This window comes from Carcharhinus amblyrhynchos, chromosome 12, assembly GCF_965287045.1.
Source record: "Carcharhinus amblyrhynchos chromosome 12, sCarAmb.v2.hapA, whole genome shotgun sequence".
Lineage (NCBI taxonomy): Eukaryota > Metazoa > Chordata > Chondrichthyes > Carcharhiniformes > Carcharhinidae > Carcharhinus > Carcharhinus amblyrhynchos.
Genome location: NC_137335.1, coordinates 88,887,665 through 88,912,143, shown reverse-complemented (window position 1 = coordinate 88,912,143; position 24,479 = coordinate 88,887,665). Strand labels below are relative to the sequence as shown.

The following is a 24,479-nucleotide window of genomic DNA, read 5'->3' as shown; positions in this document are numbered from 1 at the left end:
AACTGGACTCACCACATAAACACAGTGGCTACAAGAGCAGGTCAGAGGCTCGGTATATTGTGTAGAATAATCCACTTCCTGACTCTCCAACGCACAAGTCAGGAGTGTGATGGAACACTCCCCACTTGCCTGGATTGGTGCAGCTCCAACAACACTCAAGAAGCTCGACACCATCCAGGACAAAGCAGCTCCACTTGATTGGCATCACATCCTCAAACATTCAATCTTTCCACCACTGACACTCAGTGGCAGCCGTGTGTACTGTCTACACGATGCACTGCAGGAACTCACCAAGGGCGTGTGTGTGTGAGAGTGTGTGTGTGTGTGTGTGTGTGTGCTTGAATGTGTGAATGTGTGAGTGTGTGTGCATACGTGTGTCTGTATATGTGTGTGTGTGAATGTGTGTGTATACAGAGTGAGGAATAGGCCAGTCACAGACAAATGATTCTGCCACTTTTGTCGAATTGAAATAAAATCTACCTTTATTTAACGGACCATTATTAGCAAACTTTATACAATTTGATGCTTTTGTTGCAATGAGGATGTGACCCAAGTTGTGGGAATTGTAGATTTCCCATTTGTTGTGTTCAGTGTCCACTGTGCCCACCTTGCAGAACAGAACATTCCACACAGGATCCTGAGATTTTTTTCTGGTTTTAGTTAATATTTCTAACAGAACCATAGATATGTTCTAAGACATGCTTCAGAGTTTAACAGAGAACAGTGAATATTGAACATCTCCTCACTGTGCAATGTGATTCAAGGAAATGTCTTCTTATGGGCATTCTGCACATCTTCTAGTGATCCACAGTATACCTTGTTCACCGCACACTCTGTTACATCCCATACATTCCACCTGTGGGCCTTCTATACCCAATCAAAGTTAAAGGAGGAGGCAGCACTGCTCCTTCCGTGTTACAACACTATGGACACTATCACACAATTAGACTCTGCTTCCTTTCTCTACTTTGCCCATGTTACAACAGGAGCCACAGTTGATCTCTCAACATATCATCATCATTTGTTGAGGGTCAGTTTTACCGTCTGATGCCCTTTCTGCCACTGTAACCATTTCCACAGTTACCCTGGCCAGGGACTGACACTGAAACATGCTAGTTCCCTTCTGTGGAGAACCAGACACTTCTGTCCCAGAGACAGGAGAGCTACTCGCTGAGTCACTCTAGAACCCTCAATCCAAACCAAAACCATTCCTGTGCAAAGGAGAGATTTCTGTACCAGAGGAACCAAAGGAAAACAGAAGCACAAAGAACATCCTGAGAAGTGATCTCAGTGAAACTGTAATAAACTTAAAGCGATCGACAGGATAGATAGAGGTATGTTTCCCCAGTTTGAGATCTGAAACCGAGTTCCAGGCTCTCCTATGGGAGAGGGAGTTGGGGAAAACAGGATTACAAAAATTCAAAATGGAAAAGAGAGTCGATGCTGTTGAACTCTGGCTTCCATTTTTATTTTGCTTATTGTTTTAACTAGCCCTCTCCCCGTAGGATGTTCTGGAACTCATTAACTTTCACAGCATGCTGACCCTTGTCTGCTATTAACACATTCTGCAATCTGACTTTTATGTCACTGTTAGCACCATCTTCAGTCTTTACTGCCACCATTCACACACGCTTTGTCTTGTGTCCATGATATCTTTGTCAATCTCTCCTTAGCTCTGACCTATCCCTGACCTTGGAGGGAAGCGGTTCACTCACTATCCTGAGTTGGAAATATATCGCAGTCCCTTCACTGTCGCTGGGTCAAAATCCTGGAATGCCCTCTCTAACAGCACTGTGGGTGTGCCTACACCACAGGGACTCAAGCTGTTCAGGAAAGCAGCTCACCACCCCCTTCTCAAGGGCAATTAGGGGTGAGCAATTAATGCTGACATAGCCAGCAACGCCCACATCCCATAGGGAATTCCTTAGTTTTTGACCTCCTTGTCTCTGTGAAGCTCCTTGAGATATTTCCAAAATGAAGGGTGGTCAAGAGGATTTGGTGTTGCTGTTATTCTGGAACATTTTCCGGACACTTTGAATCAATTTTGAAACTGGAGCCTTTTCAAAGTGAAGCCAGAATCTATCGTCATTTCGTTTGTTCCTTTTCTCATTTCATCAAACTGACAGTTATCGGCATTTGATTAACCAGGACTGATATTTTCACAGCTGTAAAGTAGGTTTCAGCACAAATTGCTTTCTCTCGTATTACCATAAATAAATCGTCATTTCACCTCAGTCACATAGCTCCAAATTAAAATCATACAGAGCTGTATCAATTATTCTCAAAGTCAATAATACGCGACTGGTTTTTGCAGAGGTCTCTGTGAGTGTGACATTTGATTTTGAGTGTGAGGGCTGCAATGTATTACACAGTCACTCGCTCTCTGTCTCTGGAGACACTGCCTCATTTCCATCTGGGCAGAAGATGCTGGAAAATCTCAGCAGGTCTGGCAGTGTCCGTAAGGAGAGAAAAGAGCTGACATTTCGAGTTCAGATGAGTCTTTGTCAAAGCTGTTTGATAAACTTGTTTGAGTTTTGCCAAAGGCTCACCCGGACACGGAACGTCAGCTCTTTTCTCTCCTTACGGACACTGCCAGACCTGCTGAGATTTTCCAGCATTTTCACTTTGGTTTCAGATTCCAGCATCTGCAGTAATTTGCTTTCATCCTTCACTTCAACTCAGGTTCCAAACAGACTGGCACATTCCTCGGGTATATCAATGGCTGATGTGGGATTGTGATTCTTTCCCCTGCAGGGGTAACGTTGTGGGAAGAGGGGAGGGGGCCTTACTGGAATGGACCAAAGAGGGGCCATTGTTACTTTAGGTTTACCATAGGTGGGGAGGAGACGAGGAAGGGACCTCCAAGAGAATCACCCACCTCAACACTGCAACGTTTCAAATATTTAATTCTCTGGGCAAGATCAGGTAGACAGATAATCACAGACATGGGCCTGGTATTGGTGACTCCAACACAGTGGTACAGCCTGACAATGATTCTCCATCAAGACTCACACAGCAGGATCAATGAAGGAGATTTGGAGTCTCTGTTTAAAGATGAATCATTACGGTAGGAGAAGGAGCAGAAAACCTTGAGGGAAGAACTGACAACAAAACAGTGTAGGAGGCTTTCTACAGGTAGCCTTAATGGTCAAGGATGGTGAAGAAGGCATTCAGCATGCTTGGTTTCATCAGTCAGAACACTGAATACAGGAGTTGGGACATCTTGTTGAAGTTGTACAAGACATTGGTAAGGCCACACTTGGAATACTGTGTACAGTTCTGGTCACCCTATTATAGAAAGAATATTATTAAACTAGAAAGAGCGCAGAAAAGATTTACTAGGATGCTACTGGGACTTGATGGATTGAGTTATAAGGAGAGGCTGGATAGACTGGGACTTTTTTCTCTGGAGCGTAGGAGGCTGAGGGGTGATCTTATAGAGGTCAATAAAATAATGAGGGGCATAGATCAGCTAGATAGTCAATATCTTTTCCCAAAGGTAGGGGAGTCTAAAACTAGAGGGCACAGGTTTAAGGTGAGGGGGAAGAGATACAAAAGTGTCCAGAGGAGCATTTTGTTTCACACAGAGGGTAGTGAGTGTCTGGGACAAGCTGCCAGAGGCAGTGGTGGAGGCAGGTACAATTTTATCTTTTAAAAAGCATTTAGATAGTTACATGGATAAGGTGGGTATAGGGGGATATGGGCCTAATGTGGGCAATTGGGACTAGCTAAGGGGTTTAAAAAAAAGAGCGGCATGGACAAGTTGGGCCGAAGGGCCTGTTTCCATGCTGTAAACCTCTATAACTCTATGACTATGACTCGATGAGGCTGTTCAGATCAGAGGATTGTCAAGGCTGAGATCAATAGATTTTTGCTGTGTGGGTTATCAAGAACATTTAAGAGTTGGGTCAATGGAAGTGAGGTACAGATGAGCCATGAAGTGAATTGTTGAACAGGTTGGAGGGGCTGAATGGCCTCCTCCTATTCCTCTGAGATAATCCATTGCATTGCCTCATTCTGCCAGCAGGTGTCTCACATGGTTTTTTTTTCCCAATTGGCCTTTCTAAACGGGAAGATTTACAACCATCTAGAACGTTCCACCCCAACATTCCATCAGCAAGGTCACAGAGTACAAACTCAAAGAGGTGAAATCATGGCTTAGACCCACAGTTAGGGAGGGTGATTACAGAGCGGGAGCTTCTAATGTTGAGCAGAGATGTGAGTGGGTGTTTTCGTTGGGACACGGAAGGTTTGAGAGGTTCTGTCTGGGGAAATTCAGAGAAGGAGCTTTCTGATCAGACACCCAGCAAGAATGGATCAGACAGGAGCATTCCCACAACAAAGTGGATGTGTCAAATTGTCAGCACACGGAATGTCAACAGGTGCAGGGAAGAGGGTTAATATTTACAAAAGAAACAGAGTCGATCCCAAGCTCACTCTCTCCACGGGAATCCTGCACAGGGTGGGGGGAAGGGGGCAGGGGGAGCGGGGAGAGGCAGGGGAGCGGAGGGGGGAGGGGGGCTGCTGGGGGGATTGGGGAGGGGCGGGGGGAGCGGGAGGGGCAAGAGGAGCAGGGAGGGACGTGGAGACTTGGGAGGGGCAGGGGGTGCAGGGAGGGGTAGGGGGACCGGGGAAGGGCGGAAGGGAGGGACGGGGGAAGCAGGGAGGGGGGGAGCGAGGAGGGGGGGGGAGATTGGGGAGGGGCAGGGGGAGCGGGGAAGGGTGGGAGGGAGCGGGGAGTGGTGGGGGGAGTGGGGAGAGGCGGGAGGGAGCGGGGAGGGGCGGGGGAGTGGTGGGGGGACTGGGGAGAGGCGGGAGGGAGCAGGGAGAGATGGGAGGGGGCAGGGAGGAGTGGGGGGAGGCAGGGGGAGCAAGGAAGGGCAGGAGGGAGTGGGGAGGGGCGGGGAGTGGTGGGGTGTCCCAGTGTAAGTCAGCAATCGGGATCTCCGATCTTCACAGTCCCTCGCTGGCATCGCAACGGTGGGCATCAACCTGATCTGAATGCATTTCACTACATTTCAATGTAATTAAAGACCCCCCCCCCCGATTATATATCGACCCCTTGCCATATTTTTTGATTTAATTTGATTTGATTTGATTTATTATTGTCACACATATTAGCATACAGTGAAAAATATTGTTTCTTGCGCACTGTACAGACAAAGCATACCGTTCATAGATAAAGAAAGGAGAGAGTGCAGAATGTAGTGTTACAGTCACAGCGAGGGTGTAGAGAAAGATCAGCTTAGTGCAAGGTAAGTCCATTCAAAAGTCTGACAGCGGCAGGGAAGAAGCTGTTCTTGAGTCGGTCGGTACGGGACCTCAGACCTTTGTGTCTTTTTTCCAACAGAAGAAGATGAAAGAGAGAATGTCCGGGGTGTGTGGGGTTCTTAATTGTGCTGGCTGTTTTTCCGAGGCGGGAAGTGCAGACAGGGTCAATGGATGGGAGGCTGGATTGCGTGATGGATTGGGGTGGCACTGTTTACAATAGGTTCCTCTGGGTGAAAGGGGGGTGGTGTAGGGATGCCTGTTTGGGGTGGGGGGGGGGTCGCAGAGGGAGATGCCAACTCTGATCGGGGGGGGGTGGTGGTTGGGGGGGGGAGCGGGGTCCCTGGAACCTCCATGCTGGAGTGGGGTAGGGTGGAGTTCATTTTTTCTCTTGATTGAGGCCCCATTTAAATGGCACTCCGATCTCAGTGCAGCCAGACATTGCCAGCGAGCTCAGGTCCCACCCCTCAATATGACAGTGTGAAGCAACACCCACCCCCCCCAGCCCCCACCTCCCACCTCCCAATGTATCTTTTTGAAAGATCTGGAGAGAAACACACCGGTTTTCAGTCAGATCCGGACACTTTGATAAGATTCTTCCCCTTCTGTCTTCTGGAAGTAAATGGAAGTAGTCAGAGCGTGAGACAGCACAGGAACACTGCGATAAATAGACTTCCTCAATGCTGTAAGGTTCTGTCAGAGTATTTACTAATCAGATCAACGCACCCCCCACACCTCCCACCTGCCCGCTCCCACCCTGTAATCTAATGGGATTGTGTAGAAAGATAAAAGCAAAATACTTCTGGAGATCTGAAATAAAAACAGAAAATGCTGGAAAAACTCAGCGGGCCTGGCAGTGTCTGTGGAGAGAGAAACAAAAGTTAACATTCTGGATCCATTCAACTCTTCTTCAGAGCTCAATCCACCTGAGATGACAGGTATGGCTTTGATATCACACCTCACCTGAGCAACAGCACCTCGGGCAATGCTGCACTTCCCCTGTACTACACTGTACAGGTCTGGTCACCCTATTATAGAAAGGATATTATTAAACTAGAAGGAGTGCAGAGAAGATTTACTAGGATGCTACCAGGACTTGGTGGTTTGAGTTATAAGGAGAGGTTGGATAGACTGGGACTTTTTTCTCTGGAGCGTAGGAGGCTGAGGGGTGATCTTATAGAGGTCTATAAAATAATGAGGGGCATAGATCAGCTAGATAGTCAATATCTTTTCCCAAATGGAGGGGAGTCTAAAACTAGAGGACAGGGGTTTAAGGTGAGAGGGGAGAGATACAAAAGTGTCCAGAGGGGCAATTTTTTCACGCAGGTGGTGGTGAGTGTCTGGAACAAGCTGCCAAAGGCAGTAGTAGAGGCAGGTACAATTTTGTCTTTTAAAAAACATTTCGACAGTTACATGAGTAAGATGGGTTTTGAGGGATATGGGCCAAATGCGGACAATTAGGAGTAGCTTAGTGGTTAAAAAATAGAAAGCTGGCATGGACAAGTTGGGCCGAAGGGCCTGTTTCCATGCTGTAAACCTCTATGCTCTACGACACTGGGAGTGTCAGCCTAGATAATGGGCTCAGGTCTTTGGAGTGAGGGTTGAATGTACAAACCTGAGACTGAGACTGAGAGGACAAGCACTGAGTCAGTAGGCATCAAGAAAGTGGGTTGGCTCTTGAGGATGGGAGCAAATGATTTTTGTGGGGCTGTGGTTCTTTAGTAAGTAGCACTGGGTGGACAGCGGATTGATGGACTCTTGTTAGAAGTGCTCTAACGTAGCAACCACAAGCTACTGGGATATAATCATTAGCGTGATCTCTTTCCTGAGAAAAGATATTAAATGGATTGAAAGTTAAAATTGGCCTGATTCTAGTGGGAAATGTACAGCCTAACAATTATCTGCTGTGGTTACATCATACTCCCAGTGTAGACCTCATATCATAACCTTGCTGTTTCACAGAGGATTAAAGTCTTCAGCAAAACAACACAGGAGTTTAATGCAGTTAGTCCATTATGTTCAGTGTGATTGGAGGAGAGTTTAAAGTTTATTTATTAGTGTCACAAGTAGGCTTACATTAACATTGTAATGAAGTTACTGTGAAAATCTCCTAGTCGCCACACTCCAGTGCCTGTTTGGGTTACACTGAGGGAGGATTTAGCACGGTCAATGCACCTAACCAGCAAGTCTTTCAGACTGTGAGAGGAAACCGGAGCACCCGGAGGAAACCCACCCGGACACGGGGAGAATGCACAGACTCTGTGACCTGAGGCGGGAATTGAACCCAGGGTCCTGGGTGCTGTGAGGCAGCAGTGCTAACCACGTGCTGCCCTTTATTGTTTCACATTAGAAAGAGGGTGTGTAAAATTCTTGTAGCACTTGTTTGTATCCAATTTCAGTCCATTAATCCTGTAAAAGCACCTTCTGAGGATAGATTTTCATTATTGAAGTGTTTTTTGTGTCTGGGACGAGATAGGGACAGAAGTAGGGGTAGAGCTTCTCGGTAAATGAGTCAGTGAAGGTGTAGAGGAGGGCCATGTTTTCCAGGTTATAGAAGGAGACCTTTCCAGCTTTGTAATCCAGGTAAACGCGGATGATCTTGGGGCTAACAGTGAGCTCGGTGCGCCAGGGCGAGGTACATGCATAGAACTCGTTGCCTTCTATCTGGCCGACCGCCCAGAAGCCATTCCCTGGATCCACTTTGATGATTCCTTTCCTGCAAATGGATTCCCTGGCCACTCCTAAGCACCAGCTGCCCTGTCCCGTCACATCCACATCCCAGTGGTGCCTTCCCGAAGTGAATCCCTCCGATCCCAGCACGGAAACGCAGGAGTCAAACCTCTCCGGGTTGTCTGGCAGCTGTTGTTTGATCGGACTGTATCCCATCGTGGTCAGATCATCCGACAGGGACAGCCACGGAGCTGCCGTGTTTGGATCCAGGGTCACAGAGACTGAAGAGAGAAGAAGCAGCAAGTTACAGGTGAGTTCCTCAATGTGCCGTACCTGTACAACAAGAGGACTGCACAGGCCACGTGCACACGTGTGTCTAATAGCACATACATACACCTGGCGTCTGAGAGGTTATTCGCAGTGTTTGATTTGATTTGATTTATTATTGTCACATGTATTAGCATTGCTTCTTGCACCCTGTACAGACAAAGCATACCATTCATAGAGAAGGAAAGAGGAGAGTGCAGAATGTAGTGTTACAGTCATTCAGACATGGGGAGAACATGCAAACTCCACACAAACAAACAGTGACCCAAGCTGAGAGTTGAACCCAGGTCCCCTGGCACTGTGAGGCTGCAGTTGCCGCCCCCTTGGATGTTGGAGGGTCTTGGGATGGGGGGGAGATTCGAGATAGGAAGGGGTGAGGACCTGTGGAGGGATTTGAAAATAAGGAGGAGGATTGTGAAATGGGAATGCCCCCTGACTGGGGGACAGTGTAGGTCAGTAAGCACAAGGGGGTAGGGCGAAGGGGATTTGATGTAAGCTGGGATACAGACGGCAGAATTTAGGATGAGCTGGTTTCTGGGAGAAGGTCGGGTTTGGGAGGTTGATGAGGAGAGTATCGGAATTGTCAAGCTTGGGGATAACAGAACTGTAGATGTATGTTTCAGCAGCAGAGACGCTGAGTCAGGAGGAGAGCGGCGACATTACAGAGGCAGGAATGGGGGAATCTCAGTAATGGAGAGGATAAGAACTCAGAAACTCAGCTCAAATCAAAATAGACCAAAAAGGTGAGATTACAAACGGTCTGGCTCAGCTTGATACAGAGATCAGGGAAATACCATGTCAGTTTTACAGATAGTTTCAAACCCCTGGTTTATTACCAAATGCTGAGGAATTATCACCATAGACTTTTCATAAATTATTCAATAATCCAATCTCAGCTCAAGGTTTACAATATTTAAAAGAGAATATTCTTCAGTTGTATTTTATCACTGACAGGGTGCAAGGCTCATATGTATATTTTACAGAATGATTTATTATTGATATAAAACTCTTCATTATATGATAATATACCTGGATAACATCACTGTTGGATAATGATATATGTCCAATATAATTTACCTCTAATAATGTTTTGAGGTTCTTTGAGAAATTAGCAAGCAGGGTGAATAAAGGGGGACCTGTAGATGCGGTGTACTTGGATTTCCAAAAGGGAAAAGGTGCAATAGGCTCAGGGAGCCGAATAGCCGACTCCTCCAAATTAGTATGTTTGGATTTGATAAGTTTACTACACAAGACAAGGGAACAGGGTTACGGTTAGCATGGATAAAGGATTGGTTAGCCAACAGGACACAGAGAGTAGGGATAAGTGGGTCTTTTTCGGTTTGCAAACTGTAGCTAGTGTTGTGCCACAGGGATTGGTGCCGGAACCTCAATTATTTACAATTTCTATCAATGACTTGAATGAAGAAACTGAAAGGATGGTTGCTAAATTTGCCAATGTTACCGAGGTTGGCAGGAAAGTAAGTCAGGAGGAGCTAAAGAGGTTACAAAGAGGTGTTGACAGTTAAATGAGTGGGGAAACATTTGGCAGTTGGAATATGATGCGGTAAAATGTTCAATTTGGCAGAAAGAATGGAAAAACAGTGTATTATTTAAATAGAGAAAGATTCCAGAACAGGCTGTCCCAGAACATCAATCACAAATACTTTGTATGCAAGAACAGCAAGTGATTCGGAAGGCAAACGGAATGTTGTTTTTTGCAAATGTGGGATTTTTTTCTGCAGCTGTACAGGGTTTTGGTGAGACCATATTCGGTATTCTCCAGCCATTCACACCGGTGGGATTCTCTGGTCCCACCGGCAGAGCACCTCCACCTGTGGGTTTCCCGGCAGGATGGGGTGGCTTCAATGGGAAATCTCATTGACAGCGATGGGACCAGAGTATCCTATATAGGCATGAACTGTTTCAGAGGAGTCGTGAATGGTGCTGAACATTGTGCAACCATCAGCAAACATCCCCACTTCTGGCCTTATGATGGAGGGAAGGTCATTGATGAAGCAGCTGAAGATCAGGTTGGATCACTGAATATAGACAAGGCTGAGTTGGACAGATTTTTGATCAACAAGGGAGTTGAGGCTAATGGGGGGTAGACAGGAAAATGGAGTTGAGACCACAACTAGATCAGCCATGATCTTATTGAAGGTCAGGCTCGAGGGGCTGAATGGCCTATTCCTGCTCCCAAGTCCTATGTTCCTGTAGTACACACCCGTGTTAATAATGTTCAGCATCTTCTTCCAGACTTTGTACTGTAAAGATCCCACATAGTGTCCCACGTTAATCACAGCAGAGACAGTCTCTGGATCCTGAGGAGTGCACTTAGCTCTGGAATGAGAACATTGGAAATGTTAAACATTCACATCCCAAACTCTGCTCCCAATGCCAACATCATTGATTCCGTATGATCTTAGAAACCCATTCGTTTCTTTGTCATATTGTCCAGTTGGGTGCTAGCTGAACAGTCTTTGTAAGACAAGAGGATTTGTCTTCATATATCATTTCCACAGCTCTGGAATCTGGCCATTTACAGACTCTCTGCTCCACCCCAGAGGGGAATGTTGGTGAGATGTATAATAGTCATAGTATCTCACAACACAGAAGGAGGCCATTGGGCCTATTATCCATATGTTAGTTATTTTAGAGTGTTTAATCCCACATTCCTGCTTTTTAACCACAATCCTGGAGATTCCTCATCCTCCAGCTCTTGTCCAACTCTTTTTTCCAATTAGTTCTGGAATCAACTTCCACCACATTCCCAGCTCGAATATTCCACATCTCGACAACTCTCAGTTCTCCCATCTGCCCTTTAGATCTTTACCCAATGGATTTTCTCTCTATCAAAGCTTCACCATTTTCAGAACATTTTAGGTGTCTTCTGAACCTTCACTGTTGCACAGAGAAAAGCCCAACTTTTGCAATTCCTCCTTATGACAGACCCTCCACTTGCTAAACCTTCTCTGCACAGTTTCAAAGCATGGCATCTGGAATTGTCTCCAATACTGAGGTCTAACCGGTGACTTCTAATGTTCCAGCACCATCTCTGCTGCTAGTCTTCCATTCTTAAACCCAACTAACTCATTTTTTTTTTTACCCAGCGCACTAACTTGCCTAGGAGAGACCACGGTCGGAAGTATCTGTATATCTGGACACCAGTTCTACAACCGGAAGCCACTGATACTCGTACTGAAACATGTCATTGCCAAGTAAGGATTCTCGATGTCCACTCACTGGTTGTAGGAAATATGGTAACTGGTTTACGTGAATCCCACACCATAATAGTGACGACACATTGAAAACACATCATTAGCTGCAACACACTTTAGGATTGCTGTGGCGATGAACCATGTTTTATAAATTCAAGTCTTAATTTTCATGGCAACTTCCCTGAACAAAGAGGAAATCATGGCCAGATAATCTCATTTAGTGAACATGGTCAGGAGACTGGGGAACACATCCTGCTCTTGGTGCCTCTGGGATCTTTCACATCCATCTTGGAGGGGCAGACATGGCCTTGGTTTAACATTTCATCTGGAAGACAGCACGTCTGAGGGTGCTGCACTCCCTCGGTACTGCAATGGAGCATCAGTTTGGATTATTCAGGCAAGTTGGAGTGGGTCTTGCACCCACAAGCACTTGGTTCAGTGATGAAAATACCCAATAATGGCTCAACGCATAGATTTAGCTAAGGTTAAACAACAAATTTACGTGGTGGAGCACTTAACAGGAATTCAGGCAAAATGGTCTTACATAACCTTGTATCTTAGCAAAGACAGTAAGAAGTCTGACAACACCAGGTTTAAGTCCAACTGATTTATTTGATAGTAAACTCACAAGCTTTCGAGGTTTTCCTCTCCATTCACCTGATGAAGAGGGAAACCTTGAAAGCTTGTGAGTTTACTATCAAATAAATCGGTTGGACTTAAACCTGGTGTTGTCAGACTTCTTACTGTGTTTACCCCAGTCCAACGCCAGTATCTCCACATCTTAGCGAAGAGGCAGGGGTGCAATGTTCACCCCTGATTAAACAACAGGAGTGAGGCACAGAGGAAGTTAAGAAATGTTCAGAGAGTGGAGAATGATAATGTGCTCTTCGTACCTTTGTCTTGTAGCTGGAAAATTCTGAAAGAAAAGAAAGAAAATAATTGTGACTAATTAGAACCAGAATATTCATCCAACGCTAAGCATTGAGAAGCCAATCAGATCTCTGTAAAATGGTTGGTTGGCCAATACACTCACATTAGTAAGTTTATAGCACAGAGAGAGGCCACTCGGCCCATCGTGTCTGTGCCAGTTGAGTAACGAGCCTGCTGTTGGTAAAATCAAAAACTCTGAGACTGTGAGTGAGTTAGAGTACAGTGGGTTTATTACAAAAGCTTTTGGGAGAAGCAGATTCCTAAAGCGGTTTGCCAGACTTCTCCCTGAATACAAGTGTGGATATTTACACATTATGGTTCCCGACCCCAGTCACGACGCAGTCCCCGGCTCCAGTCGTGATCGCAGTTCTTACGGCAGCTTCGGCAGTCTCGTTCTTTAGGTAACTTGCGTGCTTGTGGTGGTCTCGACATTATTCATTATTCCTCCTTTCAAACAGCCGCAATCGTGCTTCAACATCTGCAGCTGTTTAGCTATGTTTAGTTAGCACACAAGCCTGCACAAACAGATACGGTATGCAGTGCTCTCCCACAAATTCCAGGTACAAAATTCATTAACCCTTTGCCCTCTTCAGAGCCCCCCCCAGCCTCATCCAACATTCCATCATTGCGGCTGAAGCCCCACAGGTTTAAACACTTCAGCTGCAGAACGAGTCACCTTTATGTTAGTTGAGGGTTTTTTTTAAATCATAGAATCTCACAGTGTAGAAGGAGGCCATTCAGCCCATCGGGTCTGCACCACCGCATTCTCAGCCAGGCCCTATCCCTATAACCCCATACATTTACCTAGCTAATCCCCCTGACACTCAGGGACAATTTAGCATGGCCAATCCATCTAACCTGCACATCTTTGGACTGTGGGAGGAAACCAGAGCAGCCAGAGGAAACCCACGCAGACACGGGGAGAATGTGTGAACTCCACACAGACAGTGACCCAAGGCAAGAATCGAATCCAGGTCCCTGGCGCTGTGAGGCAGCAGAGCTAACCACTGTTAGCATTGCCACTAATACTCCTACAAACAGTGAGTTCCAGACCTTGACAAATCATTGGGTGAAAGAATATTTTGCTCATCTCCCCTTGAATCACCAATCAGCTTATCCAATCTTTCCTCATAGCTGCACCGTCCCAGTCCTGGGTGGCAACATCCTGGTAAATTTCCTCTGCACCCTTTCGAACGCAACGAAGGCAATGTTTTCAATAATGATCAACTTAACCAATACCTGAACAGAAACTGAAGAGCAAGTGTGTGATTGGAAATGAGAAGAATTAATAATGGATACAGCTGGATAAATATAACTGCATGATTGATAACGCTAACTGCTCTGTAATGCTAGCTGGGAAAATCTGTCGATCCAGGGTGCGTTCTGCAGCTGGCAATATGGAAATGAATATTTCAGATTGTTTGATGAGGGATCAATGGAAAAGGTCACAGATTTTTAAGAATGTGTTTAGGGTAAGTTATTACAGGGGATGATAGGCTGGGCCATTGTCACTTGCCGTGTTCAGATTCCTGTGCCCTCTCTCTCACTGGAGATCATTGACTGATCCTTAAACAGCCTGCCCCGCTCCTGAGATTCTACCCCTCCCAAAATCTGCCCCTCTCCAACATCCAACCCACTGAGGTCTTTGGGGAATGTAATCAGTCATCTCAGTGCCATGATGTTTGGTATCCACGGTAACACAAACAGATAGCGTTAGTGAGGAAACAAATATTAGCCAGGATTCTGGGAAAACTGCCCAGCTCTCCTTAAAACAGTGTCTTGCCTACTTCTGTTCCTAATTCCTATGTTGTCATCATTCACATATTCTCTTGAGAGAGAATGGAATCTCTCCTCTTACTGCCTCAGCTGCAGAGTTGCACCTCTGACAGTGCTGCACTTCCTCAGTGTGTACACAGGTCACTGAGTGGTGAAGCCACATGGAGAACATTACAACTGAGCCAACACAGCGTAGAACATCATGTTCTCTGGTGTCTTAGTCAACATTTGTACCTCAATCACCACCGCCATAAATGGACAAATCCAATATTTATCTCAAAGTTATTAATGGAAGCTGTGTGTGGTCACCCAGACTTTGAAATTATGCATTGAACGTGCAACACATTAAACTATTTCTGGAGCGTGAAAAAATGCAAACCAGCCCTTTGCTGGCATCAGTCCAGCTGCTGGTTAATTTTCCAGTCAGATCCTGCAACTCACATCCTATTTTGAACTTCTCCAAAAGCTGCAGTTACTCACCAGTAAGAAACGTGTCGAGTCCTGTTGGCTGAGTTCACTCTCGATCGACTGAATGGTCGCATTTAGCGAGGCCATTTGCTCCGAGACTTCCTTTATTTTTTGCCTCATTAAATGAAGGTGTTGTTCCTCCTCCCTTCGGAGATTACTCATCAGAGTCTTCTCCTCGTTGTGGAGAAAGGAATGAAGCTTTTGAAACTCCTGTTTGATGTGCTTCTCAGCTCTCAAAGCCTGGCTCTGCCAGAGACAAAACCGAAAGAGTTAATGCTGATCTTCTCCCTGCACCCAGGACAGGGGGCCTGTTCCAGGGTGGGATCTTTCAGAAGCTGGGTGCTGAGGGGATTATTGCAACACAAGGATTGATCATTCACAGGGAGTGTATATTTGTGAGAGAGTTATCACTGGCAAATTACGGGCTGTTTTCTGGCAAGATCAGTTGCAGCTGCCTTCATGAGTCACATATCAAACGTGGCCAAATAAAACACTCAACAATAACTAGTTTTTCAGCTCCCCGATCCAAACAACCCTGATCTGAGGGCCACGGGCAGTGATGGGGGGACAAGGGCTACAGATGGACAGTCTGCTTTTCCTGCCAAGGAGTAGAGTGATAGATTGTCCTTTCTCTTCAATATCAGCTCATTGTAACCCAGATAAACTGGACAGCATTGTATCCTCTGACCAGTGAAATTCCAATTGTAATTTTAGGGAAATGGGAGAATGTTATTCTGTATATTTGGTGTCTGGATTGTTCCAAATCCAGGGCAGAGTTACAGGGGAATGGCTGAGGACTCTGTCAAGATAGAATCATAGAATCCCTACAATGCAGGAAGTGGCGAATTGGTCCATCAATTTTGTATCAACCACAATCCCACCCAAGTCCCATCCCCATCACTCTGCATATTTACCCCATTAATCCCCCAATCTATGCATCCTGGGACACCAAGGGTCAATTTCGCACGGCCAATCCACCAAACCTGCACCTCTTTGGAGTGGGGGAGGAAACCAGAGCACCCGGAGGAAACCCACACAAACACGGGGAGAATGTGCAATCTCCACACAGACAGTGACCCGAAGCTGGAATCGAACCTGGCTCCCTGGCACTGTGAGGCAGCAGTGTGAACCACCGTGCCACCGTGCTGCCCCAGATGACTTTGAGATTATTTCACTTCATTTTTGCTTGATGTGGTTCACTTATTAAACTTATTTCCTGAAGAGTTTAAAATGCTGAGCCAGCTCACTGCAATATCACTCAGCTTGTGAGAATGGCCAGATACTCAGAGTCACATTTTCCATTCAAACTGATTTAAACCTGCAGGGTGGAATTTTCCTGGCACGTCCTCCCGAGGTTCATACGATCCTGACTGAGGCCAATAGAGAATGCCGTTCTCCGAGCCTCACCTGCTCCTGGGACTGGGGCGGATGTGCTGGTAAAATTCCAGCCGCAGTGAAGTTATTGAGACTCCATATTCCTCATCTCAGCAGCGATCTCTCCTGTCGCACTCTCCCCTCTGGCTCCAGAGTTTGTGATTTCAAGTCCCAATCTAGAAATTTTGGAATGAAATCCAAGCTGACACTGGCTGCAGTGCTGAGGCAGTGCTGCACTGTCAGGAGTATATTTCTTTAGATAAGATGTTAACCTGGGTCAGATCCTTTGGCCACTATTGAAGCAATACGAGGGAGCTCTCCCCAGAACACTGACCAATCGTTATGCTTCAATTAACTTCACTGAAATAGATTACCTGATTATTTCTCTCACTCTGTGGGATCTTGCTTGCTGAAATTTGCTCCTTCATTCTAAATATCAGTAACTACACTTCAAAAGAGTTTCAGTAGCAGTAGAGTGCTTTCGGGTGTTCTGGTGTTATTTAAGATGTTAAAGAAATGTAAGTTCCTCCTTTTCTGGTTAGACCTTGACATTAGATCAAAGACTTCTGTGCATTTATATGGCACCAAATGTCCAAAACCACCCCAACTGGCCAAGGAGCCAAAGATAGAGCCACTGACAGGTGGGAGGGTAAGCCTGGAAGCCTAGGTCAGAGTTGGCAGCAGTGGGATGCACAAGAGGCTGGAGTTGGAGGGCTAGAGGAGCTTACAGAAACAGTGTTCGCAGGCTACAGTATAACTACAGCTTGGTGAGGGGGGGAGTGTTGGTTGTCGATTTCAGCTATTGTGTGAATGGACTTGCAAACATTAAAAATCTCAACCGACAAATAGACATATCTATACAATACTCTCCGACATCTCACAATAGGAGGGTCGGGGGAGTGGGGGGTGTAGGGGGTAGTGAAGAGAGAGTTTCAGAGGGAGGATTGGAAGAATGTAAATCTAATTGTGGTTTTGTGTGTGTTTCTGGGAAAGGCGAAGGGGGAGTGGGAGGAGTCTGTCGTTCAAAAGCACTGAGTGTCTGATCGCGGGGCCCTCTGGCAGCAGGAAGACAGGGCATTTTGTGAGTCACACCCCTGCCCTTCCTGCTGACCCCCCACTCCTGCAATGCCAATCCTGGCATCACCCCACACACCATTACTAGCCTGTGGCCTCAGAGTTCGATTTTGCAGCCACTTTCATCCCAAAATCCCGCCCAAAGTCAATGGACCTTTGCACAGTCCACCCCCGCGCCTGTTATGATTCCTGTGGCGGACAGGACGGCCCAGGGGAACTCCTCCACCCCACCCCCCCCCCCCCGGCCGGGTTTGGGTGCTGCATTACCACGAGCAGCCACCCAGTGGCACTGCCGAGCAGTGCAGCGTTGTCGGCCTGTGATTGGCTCCTCAGTGAGCAGGAACTCCGCCCAGAATGTTTGACCTTGGGGAAGGTCCCCGCACTGCCCAATCAGGTGTCTGTATTGGGAACCTTCCCAAAAGAAGGTGAGGTGGGGTCTCACTGGTTCTCCATCAAAGCCACCAACACCCACGTTAAACCCTGGGCAATATTTCACTGAGAATGTGGTCAGCCTGTGGGACGGGTCTCAGGGCATTCCCTGATGGTCAGTTAGAGATGTAAGCAGCTTTAAACAAGCACTGGGCGAGGGGAGAGGATCAGAAGGGGAGGTGTGTGTGTGTGTGTTTGGAGGGCAAGCAGGAGAGATGAGAAGCCAGGTGGGATGATAGTGCAAAGCAGAAGGAGATGGCTGTAGGAGAAGGGAAAAAAAAACAAAGATAGGTTTTGGAGAAGTGTGAATGGGAAATTATTACCAACAGCCTCCGAATGAAACAATGAGAGCAATGCTTCAGGTCTAAAATTATTGAATTCAGTGTTGTATCTAGATTGCTGTAAACTGACCTGTCAGTGTTGTACATCCTGACATCAGACTGTGCACTGAACCACCAATAAAACTGCAGTCTAGAGACTTAAACTTATCAAGAACAAAATGACTCCTCTAATGAACATAGGACATAGAATCCCTACAGTGCAGAAAGAGGCTATTCGGCCCATCGAGCCTGCATCAGCAACAATCCCACCCAGCTCCTATCCCTGTAACCCCATGTATTAGTCCTCCTGACACTAAGGAGCAATTTAGCATGGCCAACCCACCTAACCTACACAACTTTGAACACTAAGGGGCAATTTAGCAAGGCCAAGAATAGCTGATGTTAACTTTATCTTGTTTTTAAGACAAGTGGTGTCACAAGGAACTGAAACTGTTTGGTTTGTGATTTGCCTTTTCTGGGGAGCAAGAAGACTGCTGTGTCATCTGTTCAACATGATAAAGGAAGAACTTCTCAGAAAAATGAAACCTTGTGGATCGAGTGAGTAAAGCATCAGAAAATGTCATTGATTGGAAGTGTTAAAGAACTTTTTAAGGGATCTCCTTTAATGACTTTTTAAAAGGTTTTTTTAAGCTTTCTTTATATCTGTTCTCATGTAATTTCTTATTTCAGTTCTTGGCTTCAAAAACAATTTATTATTTAATCAAAGAAATGGATTGAGTGACAATTGTGCCTTTGATGGCTTTGTAAAAATTGCATTCGTTCTTTCAGATACATTATTCATTTAAGATGCTCAGTGACTTTCCCTGAAATCATAAAGTATTTATTAGTGACAGCTATAATTCATACACATTTATCTGACTCCAGATTTAGTGTTTGTGATCAAAATCTGTTTTGTAAGCTGCTTTATTTGAATGTTACATTTGAACTGTGGTTGGAACGAGAATGTGAGGAGCATTCTGTGAATGAGTGAAGTGGATCCTGTTACAGTGCAAATTCACACAGGTTTACCCAATCCTGATCCACTCCCAGGCCATGCTTTTGGAATTCCGAGTGGAAATAAATGGTTTTGAGTTTATTTTGAAAATAGATTTGCCAAACCTGGGGTTCAGGGCACTAATGGCAAGCGGCAACTAAAGCTAATCTTTTGGAACTTACTTTAATATGCTTCAATGTTAGCTGATAGTCATTTTTAATGCCATTGAATTTCATCTTCTTGGATTTTAGAGACTTCATCAAGATCTTCAGCTCTTCCTGCAAGAATAATTATTGAAAGATTCCGTTTAATAACACTTCATAGTGGAAGAATAATTATTTTGAGTACATTAGTATGATGGTGACATATTAGTGTTGGGGGTTTGTGTCACACATCAAGCATCGGGGCTAATATGGTCAACAGAGATTAATAAGGCGAGACGTGTATTTTTGTAGTTTTATATGCAGACAGGAAACAGCTGCAAACTGTAACAAGCTTAATGCTTCATGAATTTTCCTTTATGATGCCAAAAGGATGTAAAAAGTTCAAGTTGTTTTAACTGATATGAGTCAAAATTTAAATATTTCCACCACCCATTTGTTTGCTATTCCAGTACAGAATCATCATAAAAGCCCAACCGTGCAGAAGGAGGCCACTCGGCCCATCGAGTCCACACCAACTCTCCGACAGAGCATCCCACCCAGGCCCCACCTCTGACCCCACACACTTACCATTGCTAATCCCCAGGACCTCCACATCTTTGAACACTAAGGGACAATTTAATATGGCCAATCCACCAAACCTACACATCTTTGGACTGTGGAAGGAAACCGGACACCTGGAGGAAACCCACGCAGACAGGGGGAGAATGTGCAAACTCCACACAGACAGTGACCCGAGGCTGGAATTGTCCCTGGTGCTGTGAGGCAGCAATGCTAATCATTGTGCCACTGTGCCACCTACTAAAATTACTATTCCATTTCAAACAAGAGAGTTAATACAGTGAGAGATTTCCCCAATGGGTGTTTCAAGGACAATAGTTTAAGAAGATGTGAGCTTGTGTTCAATAAGAAGCCCACATTAGAAAATTGACTGAATCTAACCAGCAGATTCAGAAATACTGGCCAAGGGGCTAATAACACAGTGCTGGGTTTAATTGTGAGCCTCTACTGTCAACACTAAGGTTCACATATGTTTTAGAAAGATAAGTTGTAGGAACAGCCAAATCCATTCACTTGTAATGGAGGAAATAAAAATATGAGGAAGGATTTAGATCCCGAGAGCTGGATATAAATGGGACAGGTGGGCGATTAAATCCGGAATTACCCACCCACTGGGAATCTTTCAGCTTAACCATTTGTGTTCAAAACTGGTGAGTTAGAGGAAGGAAGCAGATGTACTGCAGCCAAATTTGAGATGACGTTAAAAATAGGTGGAAAGACAAGTTGTGAGAGGGATACAAACTGTTCACAATAAAGACAGTGGGAAGAGGATTGGGAAATTGAAGAAGTTTCAAGGTGAACTTTCCCTTGCAGGAGGAGAAAGAATAAACTCGCCTCTCCTCATGTCATCCCTCATTACTTGAGGGGCAATGAATAACCAATGGTAACCAGTTAATGGTGCAAGATGACTATTCACACTGTGTCCTCACACTGGTGAAAAACTAACTCAAACCAACATTTTCCCACTGGATCAGGCCACACAGTTTCAGCCAGTGGCAATGTAGGCAATCGTCACGGATTAGAATCAGAATGTTGAAGAGCAGCCAAAGGTTCGCTGACCTTGGACAGCAGGACTGAGAAATCTCAGCCAAAGTGACCCCAGTTATGAGGGCGATGAGGAGAAGTCTCTTCTCTCAATGGGTGGTTGATCCGTACAACTCTCTTCCCCGGCGAAGGCTGCTTACTGAATATTCTCAAGGCTGAGTTTGAGAGATTTTAATCTATGGCGAACTTGAAGGTGATGAGGGACAGATCGGAGGAGTTAAAGCTCCAAACAGATCAGCCATGATCTTACTGAATGACAGAGCAGCTCGAGGATTCAAATGACCAACTGATCCTAATTCCTATGATATTGGCCAGAATTCTCTGACCTCACCCACAGCCAGGATTCTCCAGTCCCGCTGCGGTGGATGAAGATTTGGCTGAGTGAAAAATTCTCCATTCCTGCTGGCAGGGCGCAAATAGAATTCTAGCCATTGTTCTTATTGAAACCCATTGGCTTCAAGCCCCTTCATCAATTCATGAGTGTTTGGAGGGGTTAATGTTTGGTGATGTTGTATTGTAAATGTGTGAGGTTATACGGAGAGTGTGCACAGAGAGGGCCACATACAACAGCACAGGGAGAAGCACTGGTGGAGCATAAACTCCCAAACAGGCTAAATGGGCTGAATGGCCTGTTTTATTTATTTATTTGTCACAAGTAGGCTTACTTTAACACTGAAATAAAGTTACTGTGAAAACCCCCTAGTCGCCACACTCCAGCGCCTGTTCGGGTACAGTGAGAAAGAATTTAGCACGGCCAATGCACCCCAACCAGCACGTCTTTCAAACTGTGGGAGGAAACCGGACCATCCGGAGGAAACCCACACAGACGTGGGGAGAACGTGCAAACTCCACACAGACAGTGACCCAAGCCGGGAATTGAACCGGGTCCCTGGTGCTGCGAGGCAGCAGTGCCAACCACTGTGCTGCCCCAAATCAAAGTTGAGAATGTGGGCATCGATCCCACTACCACTCACATGCAAAGCAAGTGCTTTACCATTTACTACAAATTCTATCTAACCTCCCTGTAATAACCTCTTGGGAAATGATGTATCGTTAAACTTTAACGTGCTGGAACTTGGTTTAGTTTACAGTTGCAATCTTAAAAAAAACTGACTTTGTCGAGAGATATTCCTTTGCACTGATGTAATGCTGACACCATCCACTCTGTCAGACAGATAGATACTGTTCTCTGTCTTTAATCACTGTCCCCATTTTTACAGAAACTTATTCTCACCGCACCTTGGAGTCTTTCGCTGCTTCTTCCAAAGGGCGACATCTGTGATTTTCGTGCTTACTTGAATGCAAACAAACGACACAGATCACCTGCTGATCCTCGTAACAGAAGAGCTTGAGAACCTCCTTGTGTTCACTGCAGACACAAACCGACTTGTCCGTCTCCTGTTCCTTCACAAACTCCTTGAGGAACGATTCGACAATGTTGGCCAGTGTACGATTCCACTTTAAATCGTTGCTGGAATAAATCTCTCGACAAACGGGGCACTCACACCTCCCCTTCTTCTTCCAGTAGCTCATCAGGCAGGTAGAGCAGAAACTGTGCTGACAGGGGGGAGAGACAGGGTCCTTGAAGATATCCTGGCATATTGGACACGAGAGTTCATCCTCCAACCAGGATATCTTTCCCCCTGCTTCCATTTCACTGAAGATGTTATTGAAACTGGCTGACTTCCTGTTTATTGTGGAGCCAGCAGATATTCATTCCAACGCAATCGTTTTAGTTTCTGTTTCTGCTTCTTATTAAAAGGGCACAGCCTCTCGAGACTAACCCTTCCTTCCCTGCAAAGGTTTCATGCAAAACTATAAATCACATCAAGGAGCTGCCATTAAAGAGTGTTGGGACAGGTGGCGACCTGACAGGGTGACAATGGCACTGCCAGTCTGTGCATTGGCATTGAGAGAATTAGGCGGGAGCTGGTGTTTACCAAAGGTTATATTCCACCAAATAGATACCCAAGGACAGTTTCTGGTGTTAGAGGCTACCTTAATGCAGTCAGCAGCCATTCTGTGAGCTGACGGATTCTTGCATCCACTCTGTAATGATGTAAGCTGCAGACTTTTTTCACACAGAGGGTGATGAGTGTCTGGAACAAGCTGCCAGGGGCAGTAGCAGAGGCGGGTACAATTTTGTCTTTGAAAAGCATTTAGACAGTTACATGGGTACGATGGGTATAGAGGGATATGGACCAAATGCGGGTAATTGGGACCAACTTAGGGGTTAAAAAAGAAAGGGCGGAATGGACAAGTTGGGCCGAAGGGCCTGTTTCCCTGCTGTAAACTCTATGACTCTGTAATGATGCACGCTACAGACTTGGTCAGGAACTTGAGTGAGTTTTTTTTTGAAGATGTGATAATTGATGAGGGAATCATCATATTGTCCTACAGTACGTTCGGCCCATCGAGTCTGCACTAACCACAATCCCACCCAAGTCCAATCCCCATAACCCTATTGACTTACCCTAGTTAGTCCTCCTGACATTCAGGGCAATTTAGCATAGCCAATCAACCTAACCTGCATAGCTTTGGGCTGTGGATATAGTTTATATGGATTTTAATAAGGCATTTGACAAGATCCCACATGGCAGACTGTTTAAAAAGAAATTGAATCACATGGGATTCGGGGTGGGCTGGCTAGATGGATACAGAACTGGCTGGGTCATAGGAGACAGAGTAGCGGTGGAAGGGTGTTTCTCAGAATGGAAATCTGTAGCTAGTGGAGTTCTGCAGGGATCAGTGCTGGGGCCTCCGTTATTTGTAGCATGTATAAATGATCTGGAGGAAAATGTGGGTTGTCCAATTAGTAAGTTTGGACGTGAAGATTGGTGGAGTTGCTGACCATGCCGAGGATTGTCAGAGGATACAGCAGGGTAGAGAGAGATTGGAACTCGTTGCCGGGGGAGGTAGTGGAAACAGATACAGTAAAGACTTTTAAGGGGCGTCTTGACAAATATATGACTAGGATGGGAATAGAGGGATACATTGCCTGGAAGGGTAGGGGGTTTTAGTTCAGTCGGGCAGCATGGTCAGTGCAGGTTTGGAGGGCTGAAGGGCCTGTTCCTGTGCTGTAATTTTCTTTATTCTTTAAGAACAAGAAAGGTATTTATTAAAAAGGAATAACTGTACGGAAGTTGGCAGCCCCCCCGCCCAATCCCTCGAGCAGCCCCTCCCACCCAGCTGTTCCAATCCCTCCATGTCTTCAGCCTGTCTTTGCCTAAGAGGGGACTCCACCCCCTGGGCTGATTACCCACTCTCAGTCCCAATAGATCCCTGAAGCCAGGTGACCTCACCCCGTGAATGGAGTGTCATCACATTCCCAGGGATTCGTTCACCTCCTGCAGTCTCACCATTCTTCCCAGAAGTGAAACATGCCGCAGGAGAAAACTCCATCAGCTGACTCCTCCTGACACAAGGATACACCGAAATGTATTGCCCTGAATTTCCTAGACTGGTCTAATGTGACTTCCTTGATTAGTTTCTCCGACTCTGGAACAAATCCGTCAGCATTTCCTGCAACACCTTTGTGGTGTCTGGGCCCCCTTTTAAAGGGGCAATAGGCCGACAAGATCACATGATCCAGGGAAACCAATTGGAGACCAGGGTGAGGGTTCACTGTAGCAAATGTGGTCTTTTGCCTCAGGTCAACTCTGGACACTGAGTGACAGCCGCTGAACCACACCGTTCTGTAAAATAGCACGTTGTAAATAAATATGAGTTGTTTCGTACCCAGCTGGCTGGAGCAAAGTTATTGCATTGGCAATGAGGATAAAATAGGGGATGTGTTGTCTCAGGACTGTGAGCAGAACCCGTTGAGGTCGAAGTCAGGGTGCAATACAGACGTGCACAGCATAAA

At 45.8% G+C, this 24,479-nt stretch overlaps 1 protein-coding gene across 1 annotated transcript; it reads right to left on the bottom strand.

Moving 5' to 3' along the window:
* Positions 1-5,793: 5,793 nt before the first annotated feature.
* Positions 5,794-22,276, bottom strand: LOC145351212 (zinc-binding protein A33-like). Its single transcript, XM_080200916.1, has 6 exons — positions 21,854-22,276; positions 19,031-19,126; positions 14,670-14,903; positions 12,377-12,399; positions 10,490-10,605; positions 5,794-8,219 (listed from the first exon to the last, which is right to left on the bottom strand). The coding sequence occupies exons 1-6, from the start codon at positions 22,265-22,267 to the stop codon at positions 7,672-7,674; spliced, it is 1,431 nt and encodes a 476-aa protein (XP_080057042.1). The 5' UTR covers positions 22,268-22,276; the 3' UTR covers positions 5,794-7,671.
* Between the last annotated feature and the right edge of the window lie 2,203 nt (positions 22,277-24,479).

What these genes read in the sequence shown, in the direction of transcription:
- LOC145351212 (XM_080200916.1), bottom strand. Translation starts at nt 22,267, where the DNA reads ATGGAAGCAGGGGGAAAGATATCCTGGTTGGAGGATGAACTCTCGTGT. An exon ending in ACTCGACACGTTTCTTACTG is followed by an intron (nt 12,400 to 14,669) that starts GTGAGTAACTGC and finishes CTTTTCTTTCAG; the next exon opens with AATTTTCCAGCTACAAGACA. An exon ending in TTTCCAGCTACAAGACAAAG is followed by an intron (nt 10,606 to 12,376) that starts GTACGAAGAGCA and finishes TTCTCATTCCAG; the next exon opens with AGCTAAGTGCACTCCTCAGG.